Raw genomic sequence first — 15,124 nt, 5'->3', positions numbered from 1 at the left:
TCTATTTGATGCCAGTCTCCAACCCTCCAGGGAAACCTCTGGGAAAACAAGGAAGTCAAAACCTAATCTTGCAAAAGCAACTGTCAAGCCCCTTTATACCTCAGAGAGCAGCAAAGTAGAGTACACTTTGTCTGTAGCACGTCCCCTCAAGTCAGACCCTCTAATGATCTTTGTTTAACAAGTAAAAGCCCAACCTTTCCGCTCTCTGCAGCTTCTAAACAGAAACACCTCTCACACGTTTATGAAGTTTGAATATGAATTCCTCCCATCCCCACGCCCCCTGGTGGAGATCTAATTTCTTCACAGGGAGGGCTAGAAAAGTGTATCAAGTTCTTGAGACTGCAGTTAGTATACAGGAGAGGGACCCTAAGGAGGACGTTTTCCCCTCTCTACCCAAGCCCCTACATACCTGACGTTGGCTTTGTCGACTCCCATTCCAAAACTGATGGTAGCAACAATAACAGGGACCTTTTCCTCCATCCACTCATTCTGAATCGAAGTTCTGTCTGCTGCCTTCAGCCCTGGGGAGGGAAAAGGAGAGAAAGCAGGGAAATCAGAGAGAAAGAGGAGATACCCTTTCACCCCTCAGTTTTCCAGCAATCTCTCCCCACTCTCCTATGTATAAAAAATGTGCTGGTCAAAGCCAAGTACATTACCCCCCACTTCAGACTGGCTCATCAAACAAAAAGAGTCAATACTCCCCACACCCCAAGAGGAAAATTCAGTTCCCTCTCAGGCAAAAGCCTGAATAGATAGGACTGGCAGAGGGCACCGAGTTCCAAAGCCAAAGGAGCACCTTTCCACCCCATCCCACTCCACTCAGATCAAAGGCCTGTCAACTCAAGCTCCTGACCAAATCTCAGCAGCCACAGGATCACATGTATAGAGTTGCTCCCTACGGTAGCCCTGACACAGACTATTAGATAATGTGAAATTCTAAAGCCCTGACTGAGGGGCTGTACAATGTAGACACAACGTCCAGTACCTGCATGATAGGCCTTGGCTTTCACTCCTCTGTAGCTCAGCTCAATAGCCAACTGGTCACAGACCTCTCTCATCCTGCAGTACACAATGCCACAGCCAGAGTATACCTACAGAGAGCCAGAGAAGAGAGAATCCAGAACGCTATCCGGGAAAGACAGAAAAAGCTCATAGCCATTATTGCTGAGGGGACAGGGCTACAAAAGCTTGACATTCTTCTCCCTGTGCTGGCTCCCCTGCAGCTGCAAAATATCCTTTGAGTTTTAAGTATTCCCAGTGGGGTTGATAAACCAGCATGGAAGTAAACGAAGCAGGAAGCATGGCCCATCATTGTAGTATCTAGGCTTCTCACAATCTGTAATGGACACAGGGAAGTGCTATTAACCCCATTCTGCACAGGGAGAACTGAGGCACAGGGAGGCTAAGTGACTTACCCAGGGTCACACAGGGAGAAGCAAACCCAGTTCTTCTAAATCCAAGGCTAGTGCCATATCCACTGGGCAAACCTCTCTCTCTCACTTTTTGCCACAGACACACAGCAAAACCAAACTGATGTGCATGCATTTGTCAAGTGAGAGAAAACAAAATCCGCTGAGAAAGAAATGTTATTTTTACACTTAATATATTTTCATTTAGAATGGCCCATATCTAAAGGCGCCTTTGTTTGAACTAGATATAAATACAGCTCACCAAAATAAAAAGCCAACAAGACCCAAGGATGTCCCCCAGGCCCGCTAACCATAAGGGAAATAAAGCATCTGCTGAAACAATATGGATATGCGAAGGCTCACCAGGAAGGGTGCCAGCCAATGATCTCTGGCACAGTGGGCCTGATCTTGTGACCTGATGAACACTGGCAACTCTCATTGACTTCAGTAGGGAATGAAGGGTACTTTGCAGGATCAGACCCAATAAGCGTAGAGACCGTTCCTAAGTGCTACACCCTCCAATGCTTTACCAGAGAGGCCACAGAGAGGGTCTCCATCAGCTATGTACTGAAATGCTGCCCTGCAGTAACTCCTTGAACAGTCAGGATTACAGAAAGGGACAGGAGCACATCTGCAATGGCCAGTGTTCCCTACCACATGGAGAGAGGATGAAGAACCAGTGAGGCTATTGCCGTAGCAGCTGTGTGGCAACTCAGTTTCATAGCCTGGAAGTGGAAGGGTGGGGAGATTCTTCTCCCAGCTCCCTGCAGAACCCCCTCACATCAATCCCCATCCACTGAGGCTTGATGAAGGATTGGGGGAAGAGGGAAGCGACACTGTGTGTGGGTATCACTCTATAAAGGCAGAGAAGCTCACCATCTTGTCATCAGGTGAGGTCAATATCTGGAAGGATGCCAAGTATTTCAGAGATTTAGAAGAAGTTTTTCAAAAAGTACCTGAGTGTTTCTTTCAGGGACCTCTCCCTTCCCCATCCTAGTCCTATTAGTGCCATCCCGATACCACAACATTTAGGACAGTTCTGTTCCATTTACCATTCTGCCCTTGAAAGTAGCTTCTGAGACTTAAACCTACCCCTTGGGCATTCTTCTCTTCAAGGGCCTTCAGACAGAAATCCTTCAGATTCGCATAGGGATCAGTCAAGAGCTCCTTAAACTGCACATCATAGAACAGGTTAGATCTGAAGCAAGGCGTCTTAAAGGTGGCAACAGGTTGCTTTAGCTTCAGTGACACCACTATGTCATCCTGGACCTGTTTGGTGGCTGTGGCAGTCAGGGCGACGCATGGCGTGCTGGGTATGCGAGAGCGTAAGGAGCCCAGGCGCAGGTAGTCGGGTCGGAAGTCATGTCCCCACTGGGAGACGCAGTGAGCCTCATCTATTATTAGGTAGGACAAGAGGTTTCGAGACACAAGGGAGTTCAGGGTGGGCTGGAAGGAGGAGGCGGCTGCCATCTCTGGGGTGATATACAGGAGCTTCACCTGGGGCTTCTCGCTTGCCAAGTCAGCCAGGATGGTCTTCCTTTCCTGAGCAGAAAGCTTGGAGTTCAGAGAGTAGACTTTGACCTTCAGTGCCAACAAATGATCCACTTGGTCCTGTGATTAAAAAAGAAGCAAGTGGCATTGAAGAAAGTCTTTACCAAAACAACTACTACAGAGATAAACACAATAACCTCTAGTCCTGTAGTTTCGAGACCCTGTCCACCCACATCTCACCTACTGCATAGCCTCAGCTTCAATTGTCTTTAAGTGCAGGAGTCTTTTTAAACAGGCTTAACTGCAGCAGCTAACAAAACTGCTCAGCTTTATTGGCCACCCATCTCTTCAGGTGACCATCAGCATTTCTAAGAGACAAAGGTTCTCTTATCAGCAATGAGACTGTCAGTAGGGACCCAGTTATTTTCAGATGTTGGAGATGACAATGAGATCATCTCAGGATGATCAGCATCAGCTCACTGCACTGAAGGAAAATGCATGACAACAACAACTACTCATATTTTTATAGTGCATTTCATCCCTCAGGATCCCAAAGCACTTCACAGATCTAACCGAGTATAGACTATGTACCAAGATCACTTCAATCAGCACTAAAATTGAACCATCTCTCAGGGTAAAATTAAATCAATTTTAAAAGCCAGAAGGAACTATTAGATCACCCATTCTGACTTTCTGCATAACATCAGCCATAGAATTTCATCCAAGCATCTCTGCACAGAGCCCAAGAACTTGTGTTTTAGCTAAAGCATCTCTTCCAGAAAGGTGTCCAGTCTTAATCTGATTACATCAAAAGTGGAAGAATACAGCACTTTCTTTGGTAGTTGTTCCAATGGTTAAAGACCATTCCTGTTAAATATTTGTGCCTTATTTCTAATTTGAATTTCTTTGGCTTTGACTTCCAGCCATTGGTTCCAGTTTCGCCTTTCTCAACTAGATGAAAGAGCTCATTAGTACCTGCTATTTTCTCCCTATAAAGATATTTATAAACTGTAATCAAATCATCACTCAATATTGTTTTTGATAAACTAAAAAGATTGAGCTATTTAAATCCCTCACTGCATGGGATTTTCTCCTGCCCTCAAATCATGTTTGGAGCTTTCTTTCACTCTCTCTTTTCAACACCCTTTTTAAAAGAGTATGCAGTATTCCAGTATCAGTCTCTACTCCTATTTATACATCCAAGGATCGCATCAACCCTTTTGGCCACAGACTCACACTGGGAGCTGATGTTGAGTTGCTTGTCCACTATGACTCCTACATCCTTTGCAGAATCACTGCTTTCCAGGATCCAGTTTTCCACTGTGTAGTTATGGCCTGCATTCCTTGTTCTTAAAATGTATAAACTTGCATTTGGCTGTATTAAGACAGATTTTCTTTGAATGGGCCCAGGTTACCAAATGATCCAAGTCATCATTATTTACCATTCTGCCAATCTTTGTGTCAGTTAAATTTTATATGAATTTCCAAATAATTTATTGACAAGTATTGAAAGTGTCAAGCTTAGTCCTAGAACATCACTGTGGAACATCACTAGAAACAGCCCCATTTGATGGGAATTCCTCATTGACAATTATTTTTTGAGATCTCTCAGTTAGCCAGCTCTCGAGCCCTTTTAAAAAATAGCACAAGACAACGCCAAAGTACATGCTCATTAGAATGTTGTATGGTATTAAATCAAATGCCTTACAAAAGTCTAAGTAAAACAGCAGGGAAAGTCACTCTTCACAACCGAGTGACAAAGCACCAGAAAAGGCCAAATGTCCCTATGTAATTGCCCTGAAGCCTTAAGTGTTCAAGGAGTGGCACTGCCTGAAACATCTTCTTTCCGTGATGGAATGGGGAAGAAGGACAGAAAGCCAGCTTGATGCTGAGCAAAATATCTGGTATGAGGAAAAATTGATATTTCCCAGGGGGTTTACTATAGAAATAAATAAAATAGTAGTTTTCTTCTTAGGAATGGTCCAACTCAATCCATTTTAGATGTACTATCTACAGGCAGCAAAGTAGAGCATCTCTGAATGGAGGTAACAGGCAACTGGGCAAAAGGAGAGAGAAGTGATCATTTAGATCACCTATTAAAGGTTAAAAAAAAAATCCCTCTGCTGTTAGTTTAGTTCAGGTCCCCTTATTCCCACCTTTAGATGTTAGATTGTGATACAGACCTGCCATGGTTCTTCTGCAAGCCAGGATACTTTAAACTATGGTTAATTGGAAACCCTCTACTGTCAAGGCAGTTAGCAGCAGTATTCTTACCTACTCACAGAATCAGAAAACCAAACCCACTTCAATGAAATGAGAATAAAGAGACAAACTGGGATCAGAGGTTGGCAGTGGGGGAAGGGATTGGACCCAACTGTGCATCCACACAGTCTCCCCACCCTCCCTTCACTGATTGCTTTTCCACAGCTAACAGGAGATGGTTACCTGAATCAGTGCAATCAGAGGTGAAATGACAATGGTGATGCCCACTGCCAGAACTGCAGGAAGTTGGTAGCACAGGGATTTCCCTGCCCCTGTGGGCATGCATACAAAGACATCGTTCTTGCCTGCAAAGACAACAAAACAAAGCTCAAGGCTACTAAACTGTGGCAATTTACCGGGATTCTGCTCTGGAGGAGTGGGCACAAAGTCTTTTAGATCACAACAAATTGCATTAGAAGCGTGTCTCTACAAGTACAATGCCGCATGCCAACATGACAGAGGTTTCTTTTAAATTTTTAAAAGAATAATAATAAAATAGCAATATTTTGCACTTTTCCACTGGCTTCCTTCCAAGCAACTCTAACCACTTTATGAACATTAATTACGCCACATAACACCTTGGGTGACAGGAATTATTCTACTCAGAGGTGTACATCAAAGTACAGAGAAGTTAAATGACATACCAAACTTATATCAGCTCACTTTCAGAGAAGCTTGCTTTTAACTCAGGTTCTACATCCAGCTACCAAACCACCTGGACCTTTATCGCAACCTGTTAAACTTTACTACAAATTCTCCCAGTACTAGACTGGAGCTGAGAATCTCTGTTACAGATAGTTTTTGATAAAGAATATTCTGTCACTGCATTAAACAGCATCCACTGACAAAGAAGGATGCCAACCAATACTATGCTATTTAACAGGCAGAACCATACTGGTGATCTAATGCCAACATGGCTGCTGGCAACAGCTGTGTGCACGTGCTGGTTTCTAGTGGAAACAAGAGATGGATCCTGGGATTTTGACTCAGTGTCAAAACAGGTGTGACACTGGTTCTTTGAACACTATCTCACGCAGCAAGACTTAAAACTGAAGAGACAAGGTTAGAGTCCCAAGAAAGACAGTCATGCCTTACCTTTCACCACTGTCATGGTTGCACTCTCTTGCAGAGAGGTTTTAAAGGAGTCAAACCCAAAGATCTTTTTCAGCGTTTTCTGGACCTTGCCATCTAGGCCTGAGGGAGTGTAGTCATTCATCGTATAGATACAGTACTGGAAATAGGTCAAGGTAAACGAGAAGGAAAGGAGCTTACTTAGCTCAACTGTTGTTCACATCAGCAACCAATCACAAATTCTTCTTGGTCACTGAGAGATAGTTTTTCCTATTAGATTATTGCTGCCAAAGCATCACAGTTTAAACTGCTCCAGGAATATTTTTCTGAGAGTATATATGCTTCCAAAGTCTGTCTCTGACAGAGACAGAATCACTTGTAAATCAGCTTCCCTCCCTCATCCTAAAAATAAGGAAAATCTAATCTCATTTACACTTGTGGCAAATCCCTTCTTAGGGACAGCTCTAGCTAGTGCTTCTAATGTAGAGCCACATGTCAGAAACAACTGAGCAAGAAGAGAATCCACTTATGCAGTACTCTCTTTAGACTGAGCACAGCATCTGATTCACACACAACCTGCCACCCCACTGGGAAGCTTACTGTGGGAGAATGGCCTGATTAAACAGGAAAGTCTAAGGGAACATCTGTGTCCTTTCTGCTTGCTCTCAATTCTCATCCCATGGCCTCTAATGCCTCACACCAGCTCTCTTCATACTGGCACCTTCTTCACCTGCTGTCCTCCCCTCTCTGCCAACCTTACTGCTTTCTGGGCCTGATCTCTCTCGCAGCCCTGTGTCATTTGGTTTTCACCACCTGCACTTGCTTCCCAGTTGTCCCCACAGCCTTCTTCTCCCTTACACCCACTACTTCCTTCCTTCCTCCCCCTCTCGCACACTCACGTCCTCTCTAAGCCCAGATCCTCTTGCATTCAGTCTGCTTCCTCCACCCACACTCCGGCCTCTTACCACCTTCTCCTCCCCCCAGAAAGCTTCCCCCCCACCAATTATCACTGAGGCAGCAAAGCTGAAAGTGCCAGGAGAGGAAAGGGGTGAAGAAAAGGGGCAGGTTCAAGGTTCCCTTTAACCCAGACCAGGCCCAGGTGCCAGAGCTGGTTTTAGGGCAGTAACTCTGCTTGGCAAAGGAACCACCTGAATCAAGCCCCCCCGGGAGAGGTTGAGGCCGAGGCCCAAGAGACTAGCCCCTGCCTGCACCCTCGCTCCAGGGACTACTTTATCCACAGGTGTTATCCCCATGCCCCTTTAGTCCACCACTTCCCCCTGCCTATATCCTTCCGCCCAGGCTGCCCCCCACCTCATTACTCGCACTTATTCAGCTTCCGTGTCGGCTGCAGTTGCTGTGCTGTTGCTCCCGCCTGGGCGCGGGTTGATGACGTCAGGGCTAATCCCCTTTAAACAGCCCAGTAGGTGCCATTGATTTTAGAGTTCTGTCCTCGAGGGCTCACATTCCCCTCTTCTAACAGGGCCACGTGTCTCTGGACACCACACTACCCCTAGCAGCGCTTCAGGCTTGAGTTCACTGGGCTCAGCCCAAGCCGGAAGGGGTGGGTCTTGTTGCTATAGCGCTCGGCAGCCTTTTGCCGGCGTCATCCTCGGTCGCCGGAAGTGTGCCGTAGTCGGGCTGGGGAAGATGGCGGCGGCGAAGCGAAGTGTCCTGTCGTCGTTGGCGGTTTACGCGGAGGATTCCGAACCCGAATCCGACAGCGAGGCCGGCGCGCCGGGGAGCGATGGAGGGACGGCAGCGGGTGAGTTCCGGGGGAGCTGCCGCTGCTCCTCCTCAGACCAGGCTCCTTCGCCGGCCGGAGAGCGCCCGTCCCTGACGGGGGTGGCATCCTCCTCCCTCCCGCGGGAGGAGCAACCCCCCCCCCCCGCGAGAAGCGCTGCCCACTCCTCTCCGCCGCCCCTCACCCACGGGCGGGAGGCGAGTGGCGGCGGAGAAATGCCCCTACGAGAGGTGGGCGCCCCCCCCCCCACCAGAGCGCCCCTGGGAAGGGATGAAACACTCCCCGCTCATAATCTCTATGGGGAGCCTCTCCCCGGCTTAGGGGAAATCTGCTCTTTTCCCTTTCTCCGTTGTAGAAGGAGGGAGACTATTCCTTCGGGTCCCAGTGGAACCGTATCCCTTCATCCCCGGTATGCTAATGGGGGGGCTAAATCTCTTGCGGGAGCTGCGAGGTGGAGGAAATTACTTGTACTCCTTCCCCACCAGTAACCAGAGAAAGGGAGCAACCTCCCATCCCCAGAGGAGTCAGCTGCCTTTTCCATCTTCAGAAAACAATCAGCTTTGTTCTCCCCGCTGAGTCTTGTGGGAAGTTAATATATTGGGAATTACGGTACCTGGAAAGATAATGGAGCAAATAATCCCCATAATCGGTAAGGACCTAGACGGTAATAAGAGACAGTCAATATGGATTTGTCAAAAACAAATCAGGTCAAACCTAATATCCTTCTCTGACAGGCTAATAAGCCTTGTGGATAGGGGGAGATGTAGTTGTACTATATCTCAACTTTAGTATGCCTTTTGATGCAGCCTCCCATGACCTCCTTGTAAGCAAAATAAGGAAATATAGATTAGCCAAACCTACCATAAGATGTGTGTGCAAGTGGTTGGAAAACTACTCAGAAAATAGTTATCAATGGCTCACAGTCCAATTGGAAAGGCATATTGAGTTGGGTCCCACAAGGATCTGTCCTGGGTCCCCTTCTATTCAAGATATTCATAAATGATTTGGATAATGGCATGGAGAGTACACTTGTAAAGTTAGCAGACAATATCAAGCTGAGAAGTGTTGTAAACATGGAGGACAAGATTAGAATTCAAAATGATCTTGACAGTTTGGACTGACAAAATAGTCTGAAATAAATAGGATGAAATTCAATAAGCACAAATGCAAAGTGCTGCACTTAAGAAGGAATAATCGCACAAATACAAACAGGAAACGAATGCATAGAAAGGAATACTGCAGAAAAGGATCTTGGGATTATAGTGGATCACAAATTTAATATGAGCGGTTCAATACTGTTTCAGAGCTCACATTTTGTGTTTGCAATTGTTAGTGTCCATCTAAATCAGGGCGGATTCCTCTTAATCTTTATTTGTAATTGTACTTTTTAAGCTGTTTTCCTAAAGAACGGTCGACGCTCATTGGTTGGTAACCATTCCAATGTGTTGTTGTTTTAGTTGCAAATTGTAGTCGTAACGCTAAATTTTGCTAATCAGGAGGATGCACTATTGCGCTACACATTTAACCAGTTACGTAGCTTAACATGCATTTATTCAGCTTCTTTATTTTTACATTTTTTACTATATTAAGAAATGTGTTAGTCACCATTTTCTGTTTTACTAGATGATTAGTCATTGTCGTTGTGTATCAAGCTGTACTTGGATAGAAACTAGAATTCAATTAAAAGTACAAAGCCAGGATTTTAAAATTGTTTTTATTAAGAAATAAAGCTACCATGAGTGTGCTAGATACAGAAAGGAAAAAATTATCAAAGTATGTTTTACAAAACTAACTTATTAAACAAATGATCTAATTAGTGAATTGACCTGATTATTTTTGGTCACCATATCCTTTGGAATTTTAAAACTAGTAAATCTCATCTCTTCCTATCTAGTTGTTTATTAATAGATTGGGAGAGAAAAACAAGTTTGCCTGCTTTTTCAGCTCCTAGTCGGTTTCTTAACTTTGAATGAACTAGTTATTGAACTGAACTAGTTGAATAAACTGAAATGAAGAAAATATTCTCTCTGTATCTGGAGAAGTGGGAACTGCTGTCAAAAACTGGTTTAGCTCTTCGACTCTGGTTCCAAGTGTTTAGTCAGTGACTTCAACCAATTTGATGGCTTGACTTTCTTTAAAACATCAAAATAAAAACTAGTACAACTCAATATTATTTTATTGAATTACATTATTTGACTGTAGTGAATTTAGGCTTTAACGCAGGTTCTAGTAATTTCAAATTTTAAGTGTGTTTATAACGAGAAATGTATTTTAATTTTAATTTTTGGTTTAATTTTTTTTAACTCCACCCTGATCTAAATTAACTTTATGCCTTGATTTCCCCCTCCCCCCTACCCCCCATGCATGGACTAGAAGAAAAAGGAGGTCTGGTCTCAGAAGCATATGGTGAAGATGATTTCAGCCGGTTGGAAGGAGATGAGGATGGGTATGAGGAAGAGGATGATGAAAACAGCAGACATTCAGTAAGTAGTTTGTCTTCTTATGCTAGCTGGTCTGACTCCCCATTTAAATATTTCTATAGTGCCTTCTATGTAGGGACTTCAGAGTGCTTCCCTAACAGGCCTTTTTTTACCCTCCCTGTGAACTAAGAATAGAATGCAGAAATCCTGACTCTTCATCCTCTCCTTCAGCAACCAGACCATGCTTACCAAATAACTTCATTTCCTTTTGTCTGTTTTAAAATCCAAGAACTCTACCTTTAAAAATATCAGCTCAACTCATGTGTGTTGCTTGTTGCTAACTTTTAAGTTGCCATTTTGACTCCACTTTATGCATAAGATAAGGTACTGGCTTTATGATAGTGGAAATATAAAATAAACCTTCATTTCTTGATATATAAAATTGGTGTATGAAATCCTGTAGTGGGGAAATGGAGAAGAGAGGTGGAAAGCTCAGTTGCCCTTCTAAGAGGCATGGGGAAATCCCTTTAAAAGGGCAGCTAGCTTTTGCATGATCAGGCTGGAGGATTAGCAGGAATGAAATTGTGTAATATCATGTTGGGTTTTTTGTGCATAATCTCATTTACTACATCAATATCTTGGTGTAGCAGTGATTTCTTGTCTAGATCTGTATGGCTTTTGTTTGTCATGAAAGCATAGCATGTTTATAACAGCACTTAAATACCCAAGTAATGCGTATCGCAAAGCATCCCTAAGACATATATAGTGCATGAGAACTTCACAGGGCACCAATTAGCCAAATGTAGTTGAGATACAAAAGGGGTGATCAGTCTCACCATGGGGCAGTGGCCTAATGAGAAGCCCAACTGCTATGAATGGGGAAATTGGGAATCTGTTTTTGGGTTCCATCACTGGATCCGGCTAAGAGGATCCATCTTCTGGATCCAACCCTTGGTAGTAGGTGGTTGAGAAACATAAAGCTCCTTCCCTCCTCTAGCTGCAGAAAGGAAGAGAAGGAGCTTTTCTCTCCTTGCCCTCCACAGTCTACTGGCTGGTACGAGATTGTATCTCTGCTGTTTTGCCCCTTTTCCAGCCTTTTAGATGCTGTAAGGGGTACAGGAGGGAAGTGATCGCTGTGACTGTAATCCTTCTCCACAAATTCCATTTTGTATGACCTTCCCTTGTGTCAGCTGCTGCTCTTAGCTGTCCCAAACTGCATCTGGAATTTAAGTTATACTTTCACTGGCTCTGAATAGCAGAAGTGAAACAGACTCTTCTTGTTAAATTCATTCTTCTGCAGCTTAGAAAAGCTGTGATAGCAGAGACCCTGGAGTAATTTTTGGGTGTTCAGAAAGAGTGTAAACTAATGCGGTTTCATAGTGTTATGTTGGCAACCGTAAGGGTTAAAAGTGTCTTTTTATTTAAAAAAAGAGAGCGCGAGAGTGCTTAAATTTTGCAAAAACTGATGGGTTAGGCTGAAATGCTTGCCAGGAAAACTTTCTTGTTCAGCACTGTGAAGCGGATTTTTCAAGATCCGCATGCACAATTTCTTGGAATGTATAATGTAGCTGGCTACTATCTCAGAGGGGGCAAGATGTGGAGAGCATCTAACTTTCGTCAACTCTCTGTACTAATTATTCATATACTTCCAGCTATGTACATGACTTATAGCCCTGGATGGTCTACGACCCAGTTACCTAGACTGGCTCTTATCTTATGTACTGTTGCAATAGTAGGACATCAGTTTCTAGGACTAATACTTCAAGGATCAGCATTAGAGCCTTCTGTATGGAAGGCTTGACTTTGGAATTTGCTACTTCTCCTGGTTCAGCTGAGTCCAGGTTTGGTGGCCTTCAGAGAGCCGTCATTGACTAGGCTTTTGTCTGTTTTGCCATATATTTACATTGGCCATAGTATTGGCTGGTAAGCTATTTCCCTGAATAGTTGTGTGTAACTTGTATGTTTGGTTTTGTAAACAATACCTATATGTTAAGGCAGTAGATTTCTAAAAACCCTTTGCATTGTCTAAGACTTAATATTCGTTAAAGTATTGCACCCCATGTTCTCTTTGATTTAATAGCCTTTGTAAACAAAGGTACCTTCTCATTGGTAAAAGCATCATGAGTCTGATTAAAAACATGGAATTATTCTCTACTGTGATCTTGAATTTTTCTGGCAATTTGACATGCTAGTTAGGACTGAGATGGCACTTTCATTAGCAACTTCTCTTTCAGTTTTTAACTTTCTAATTTTTTTTCCTTTTGAAGCTGAAACATCAAGTGTTTGAGTTCAGGCCAGACTCGAAACTGAATGGAGAAGTTTGGGGGAAATCCATTCAGCGGTCTTTAAGTTATGGGAGGACAAAAAATATTCTATTCCTTCAAAAGTTACCTGTTTTGACTTGAGTTATGTATTTACCTCTAAAGATACATAGCTCTTTATGACCCAAGTTAAGTAGCTAATTGAGCAGTGTAGTCCCAGCTGATAATCAAACCTATTGGTAAAGCCATAGGTCACCTTTAATAGGGTTTACCATGCCGATGCACTTCAAAACATTATCTCTTAAAGCTCTTTAATTGGTGGCATTTTGTGCAACATCTGGCTCTTATTTCTGGATGGAAATGATAGAATTAAATCCTTCCAAACACGGGCTGTTTTCTCCTGTGTGTTTGGAAGTTGGGTGAAAGCGTTTAGGGCACTAAACTAGAATGACAAAGATGCAGTGTCTGCTGGCATCACTGGATCTTTGAAGCTTGTGGGTCTGGCTTAGCACCACCAAGCCTGCGTGCTGAGTGGGATGGCAGGCAACGTGTGTCCTGTGTATGTTGCTGGTGTATGCTTGTTGTGCAGTAGGTCTTGCAAATGCTGCTTTTCCTGTGAAGATTACTGAGCAAGAGCAAACAAAAACTAACAGCTGGAATTATCAGATGATAAAAGCTTGCTGCCTTTTATTGTCCAGTTTTGAATATTCAGGAGCTGAATAAATTCTGCAGGGGATATTTGCTACTTGGAGGAGTTCTTTTGCTAAACAACTCTTTTCCATGGTTTATCTGATTCATCTCTTGGTCATGCAAAGGGGTGGGATAGAGCTCATGATGACTTGTTGGTTGAAAGAGTCTTGGACTGTCACTGGGCTGTTGAATGCAAGCCCCTTGCTTTATATGCAGGAACTTGCCAAGCCCACCCTTTAAGCTTAATCCTGTAAATTCTTGTCTTGTAGGAAGATGACGATTCAGAGACTGAAAAACCTGAGACTGGTGACCTAAAGGTATTTGTAAGTGTGGGGGGGTGCGGTTGGGTAGCTGCCTGCAACAGGAATAAGTCTTAACAGCATGGCTTGGTTCATGGTTTGTTTTCTGCTCTGGTTAGTCTTAGTGCTTAATTGTTTTTATTCTATTTTATTTGCACCTGTAACATGAATATTCAGGGATTTTAATTCTGGCTCCTGAAAAAGATCTAAAGAGGCAGCAGAGCTATCTAGCTGGAGCATTGATTGATTGGCATATAGAGGTCTGAAATCATGAGTGAGCCATGTTGTGAAATGGATCTGACATGGTGGGATACTGACAGGAGGCTTTATTGCACTGATCTGAAAGAGATCATAATGTAATACAAGGAGCCTATCCTGAATATTCAGAGCCATGTTCTGACACACATGTCTGAACACTTTCATCTGGAAGACAGATTTTACATGAGAAACAGCTTGATTCAATTTGGAGTATATTCCTAGAGATTGTGAAATCTTACAAAATCATTTGAGAAATAATCCAAGAACTTCGCACTAGTCTTAGTGTTCCTGTTGTAAGGATTCTTTGTGTAAGGATGGACTGTGAAAGACCATCATTAATATCAAATTAGAGATTTCCAAATAATTGCTTTCATAAATTACCTTTCACACCCTTGTGCATTGTATAGCATATACCAGGGAATACTTTACACAACTTTGTGGTGCAAGGCAACAGCTGTTTAATAATGTGTAGTAAGACTAAACAGGGACAGGAAGTATATTTGGTGGGGATACTGTATCCGCTTGAAATTGCATAGGAAGCATCTATAGAGAGCTAAAACTAATGTTAGAATTTGGCTAGAAATTAGGTTAAGAATTAATTTCCCTAATATGAAAAGTGCTGTTGGATATTGAAAGAGAGCAGATTGTCAGGGCCTTAGTTTTACCTAGGACCTGTGTCCTCTCTGACAAGCTATATCTTAACCCTACAGCAAGGCATTCTGATTTTCAGCAGGAGTTTGGAAATACTATGATAGCTTCAGGTACTCTTAAAATATAGAGGTCTTTATTGGATAGCTTGAAAATTAACATAATGATTTCAGTATTATTTTTATCCAGTTTGAACATGTAAACTGATGAGGCGGGGCTGTTGTGAAACATTATTCTTTGTATTAAGTCTGTCTATACTTAGAGGTTTTGGCAGCTGGATAGGAGTCTGTGGGTGTCTTGCACCTGGGAATGCGTGGAATATGGTAGAGCTTTTGGGCATACAGGAGGAGGCTGAGGCTTTTGATACTAAGAATCAGGAGAAATACATTGCAGCTTTCTCTTCCGTCTTTATTCAAGAGGGAAAGTGATTGCAGTTAGATTATAACAGGGTTCAAAAAAGAACTAGATAAGTTCTTGGCAGGGAGAGGTCCATCGGTAGCTATTAGCCAGGATGGGTAGGGATGGTGTCCTTAGTCTCTGTTTGCCAGAGGCTGGGAATGGGCGGCTGGGAATG

General features: G+C 43.3%; 2 protein-coding genes across 13 annotated transcripts in view; one reads left to right on the top strand and one right to left on the bottom strand.

Moving 5' to 3' along the window:
* Nucleotides 1–7,693, bottom strand: part of RECQL5 (RecQ like helicase 5) — a 56,633-nt gene extending 48,940 nt beyond the window's left edge. For 2 of the 6 annotated variants that reach the window (XM_039502389.1, XM_039502390.1), the window contains exons 1-6: nucleotides 7,382–7,501; nucleotides 6,258–6,393; nucleotides 5,346–5,467; nucleotides 2,502–3,020; nucleotides 986–1,091; nucleotides 410–521 (exon numbers count right to left, since the gene is read on the bottom strand). In XM_039502389.1, coding sequence (XP_039358323.1) covers nucleotides 410–521; nucleotides 986–1,091; nucleotides 2,502–3,020; nucleotides 5,346–5,467; nucleotides 6,258–6,393; nucleotides 7,382–7,486 — 1,100 coding nt within the window. In that variant the 5' untranslated portion in view covers nucleotides 7,487–7,501. Of the gene's footprint in view, nucleotides 1–409; nucleotides 522–985; nucleotides 1,092–2,501; nucleotides 3,021–5,345; nucleotides 5,468–6,257; nucleotides 6,394–7,132; nucleotides 7,502–7,544 lie in introns of those variants that run through there. The other 4 variants (XM_039502393.1, XM_039502391.1, XM_039502392.1 and 1 more) reach the window with 4 other exon arrangements.
* A 43-nt stretch (nucleotides 7,694–7,736) lies between these two features.
* Nucleotides 7,737–15,124, top strand: part of LOC120384060 (SAP30 binding protein) — a 55,581-nt gene continuing 48,193 nt past the window's right edge. Inside the window, exons 1-4 of one of the 7 annotated variants that reach the window (XM_039502401.1) lie at nucleotides 7,876–7,995; nucleotides 8,460–8,623; nucleotides 10,351–10,457; nucleotides 13,615–13,662. In XM_039502401.1, coding sequence (XP_039358335.1) covers nucleotides 8,599–8,623; nucleotides 10,351–10,457; nucleotides 13,615–13,662 — 180 coding nt within the window. In that variant the 5' untranslated portion in view covers nucleotides 7,876–7,995; nucleotides 8,460–8,598. Of the gene's footprint in view, nucleotides 7,996–8,459; nucleotides 8,624–10,347; nucleotides 10,458–13,614; nucleotides 13,663–15,124 lie in introns of all 7 variants that reach the window. The other 6 variants (XM_039502400.1, XM_039502395.1, XM_039502396.1 and 3 more) reach the window with 6 other exon arrangements.

Source organism: Mauremys reevesii, linkage group 15, assembly GCF_016161935.1.
Source record: "Mauremys reevesii isolate NIE-2019 linkage group 15, ASM1616193v1, whole genome shotgun sequence".
Lineage (NCBI taxonomy): Eukaryota > Metazoa > Chordata > Testudines > Geoemydidae > Mauremys > Mauremys reevesii.
This window is presented reverse-complemented; position numbering and strand designations above follow the sequence as displayed.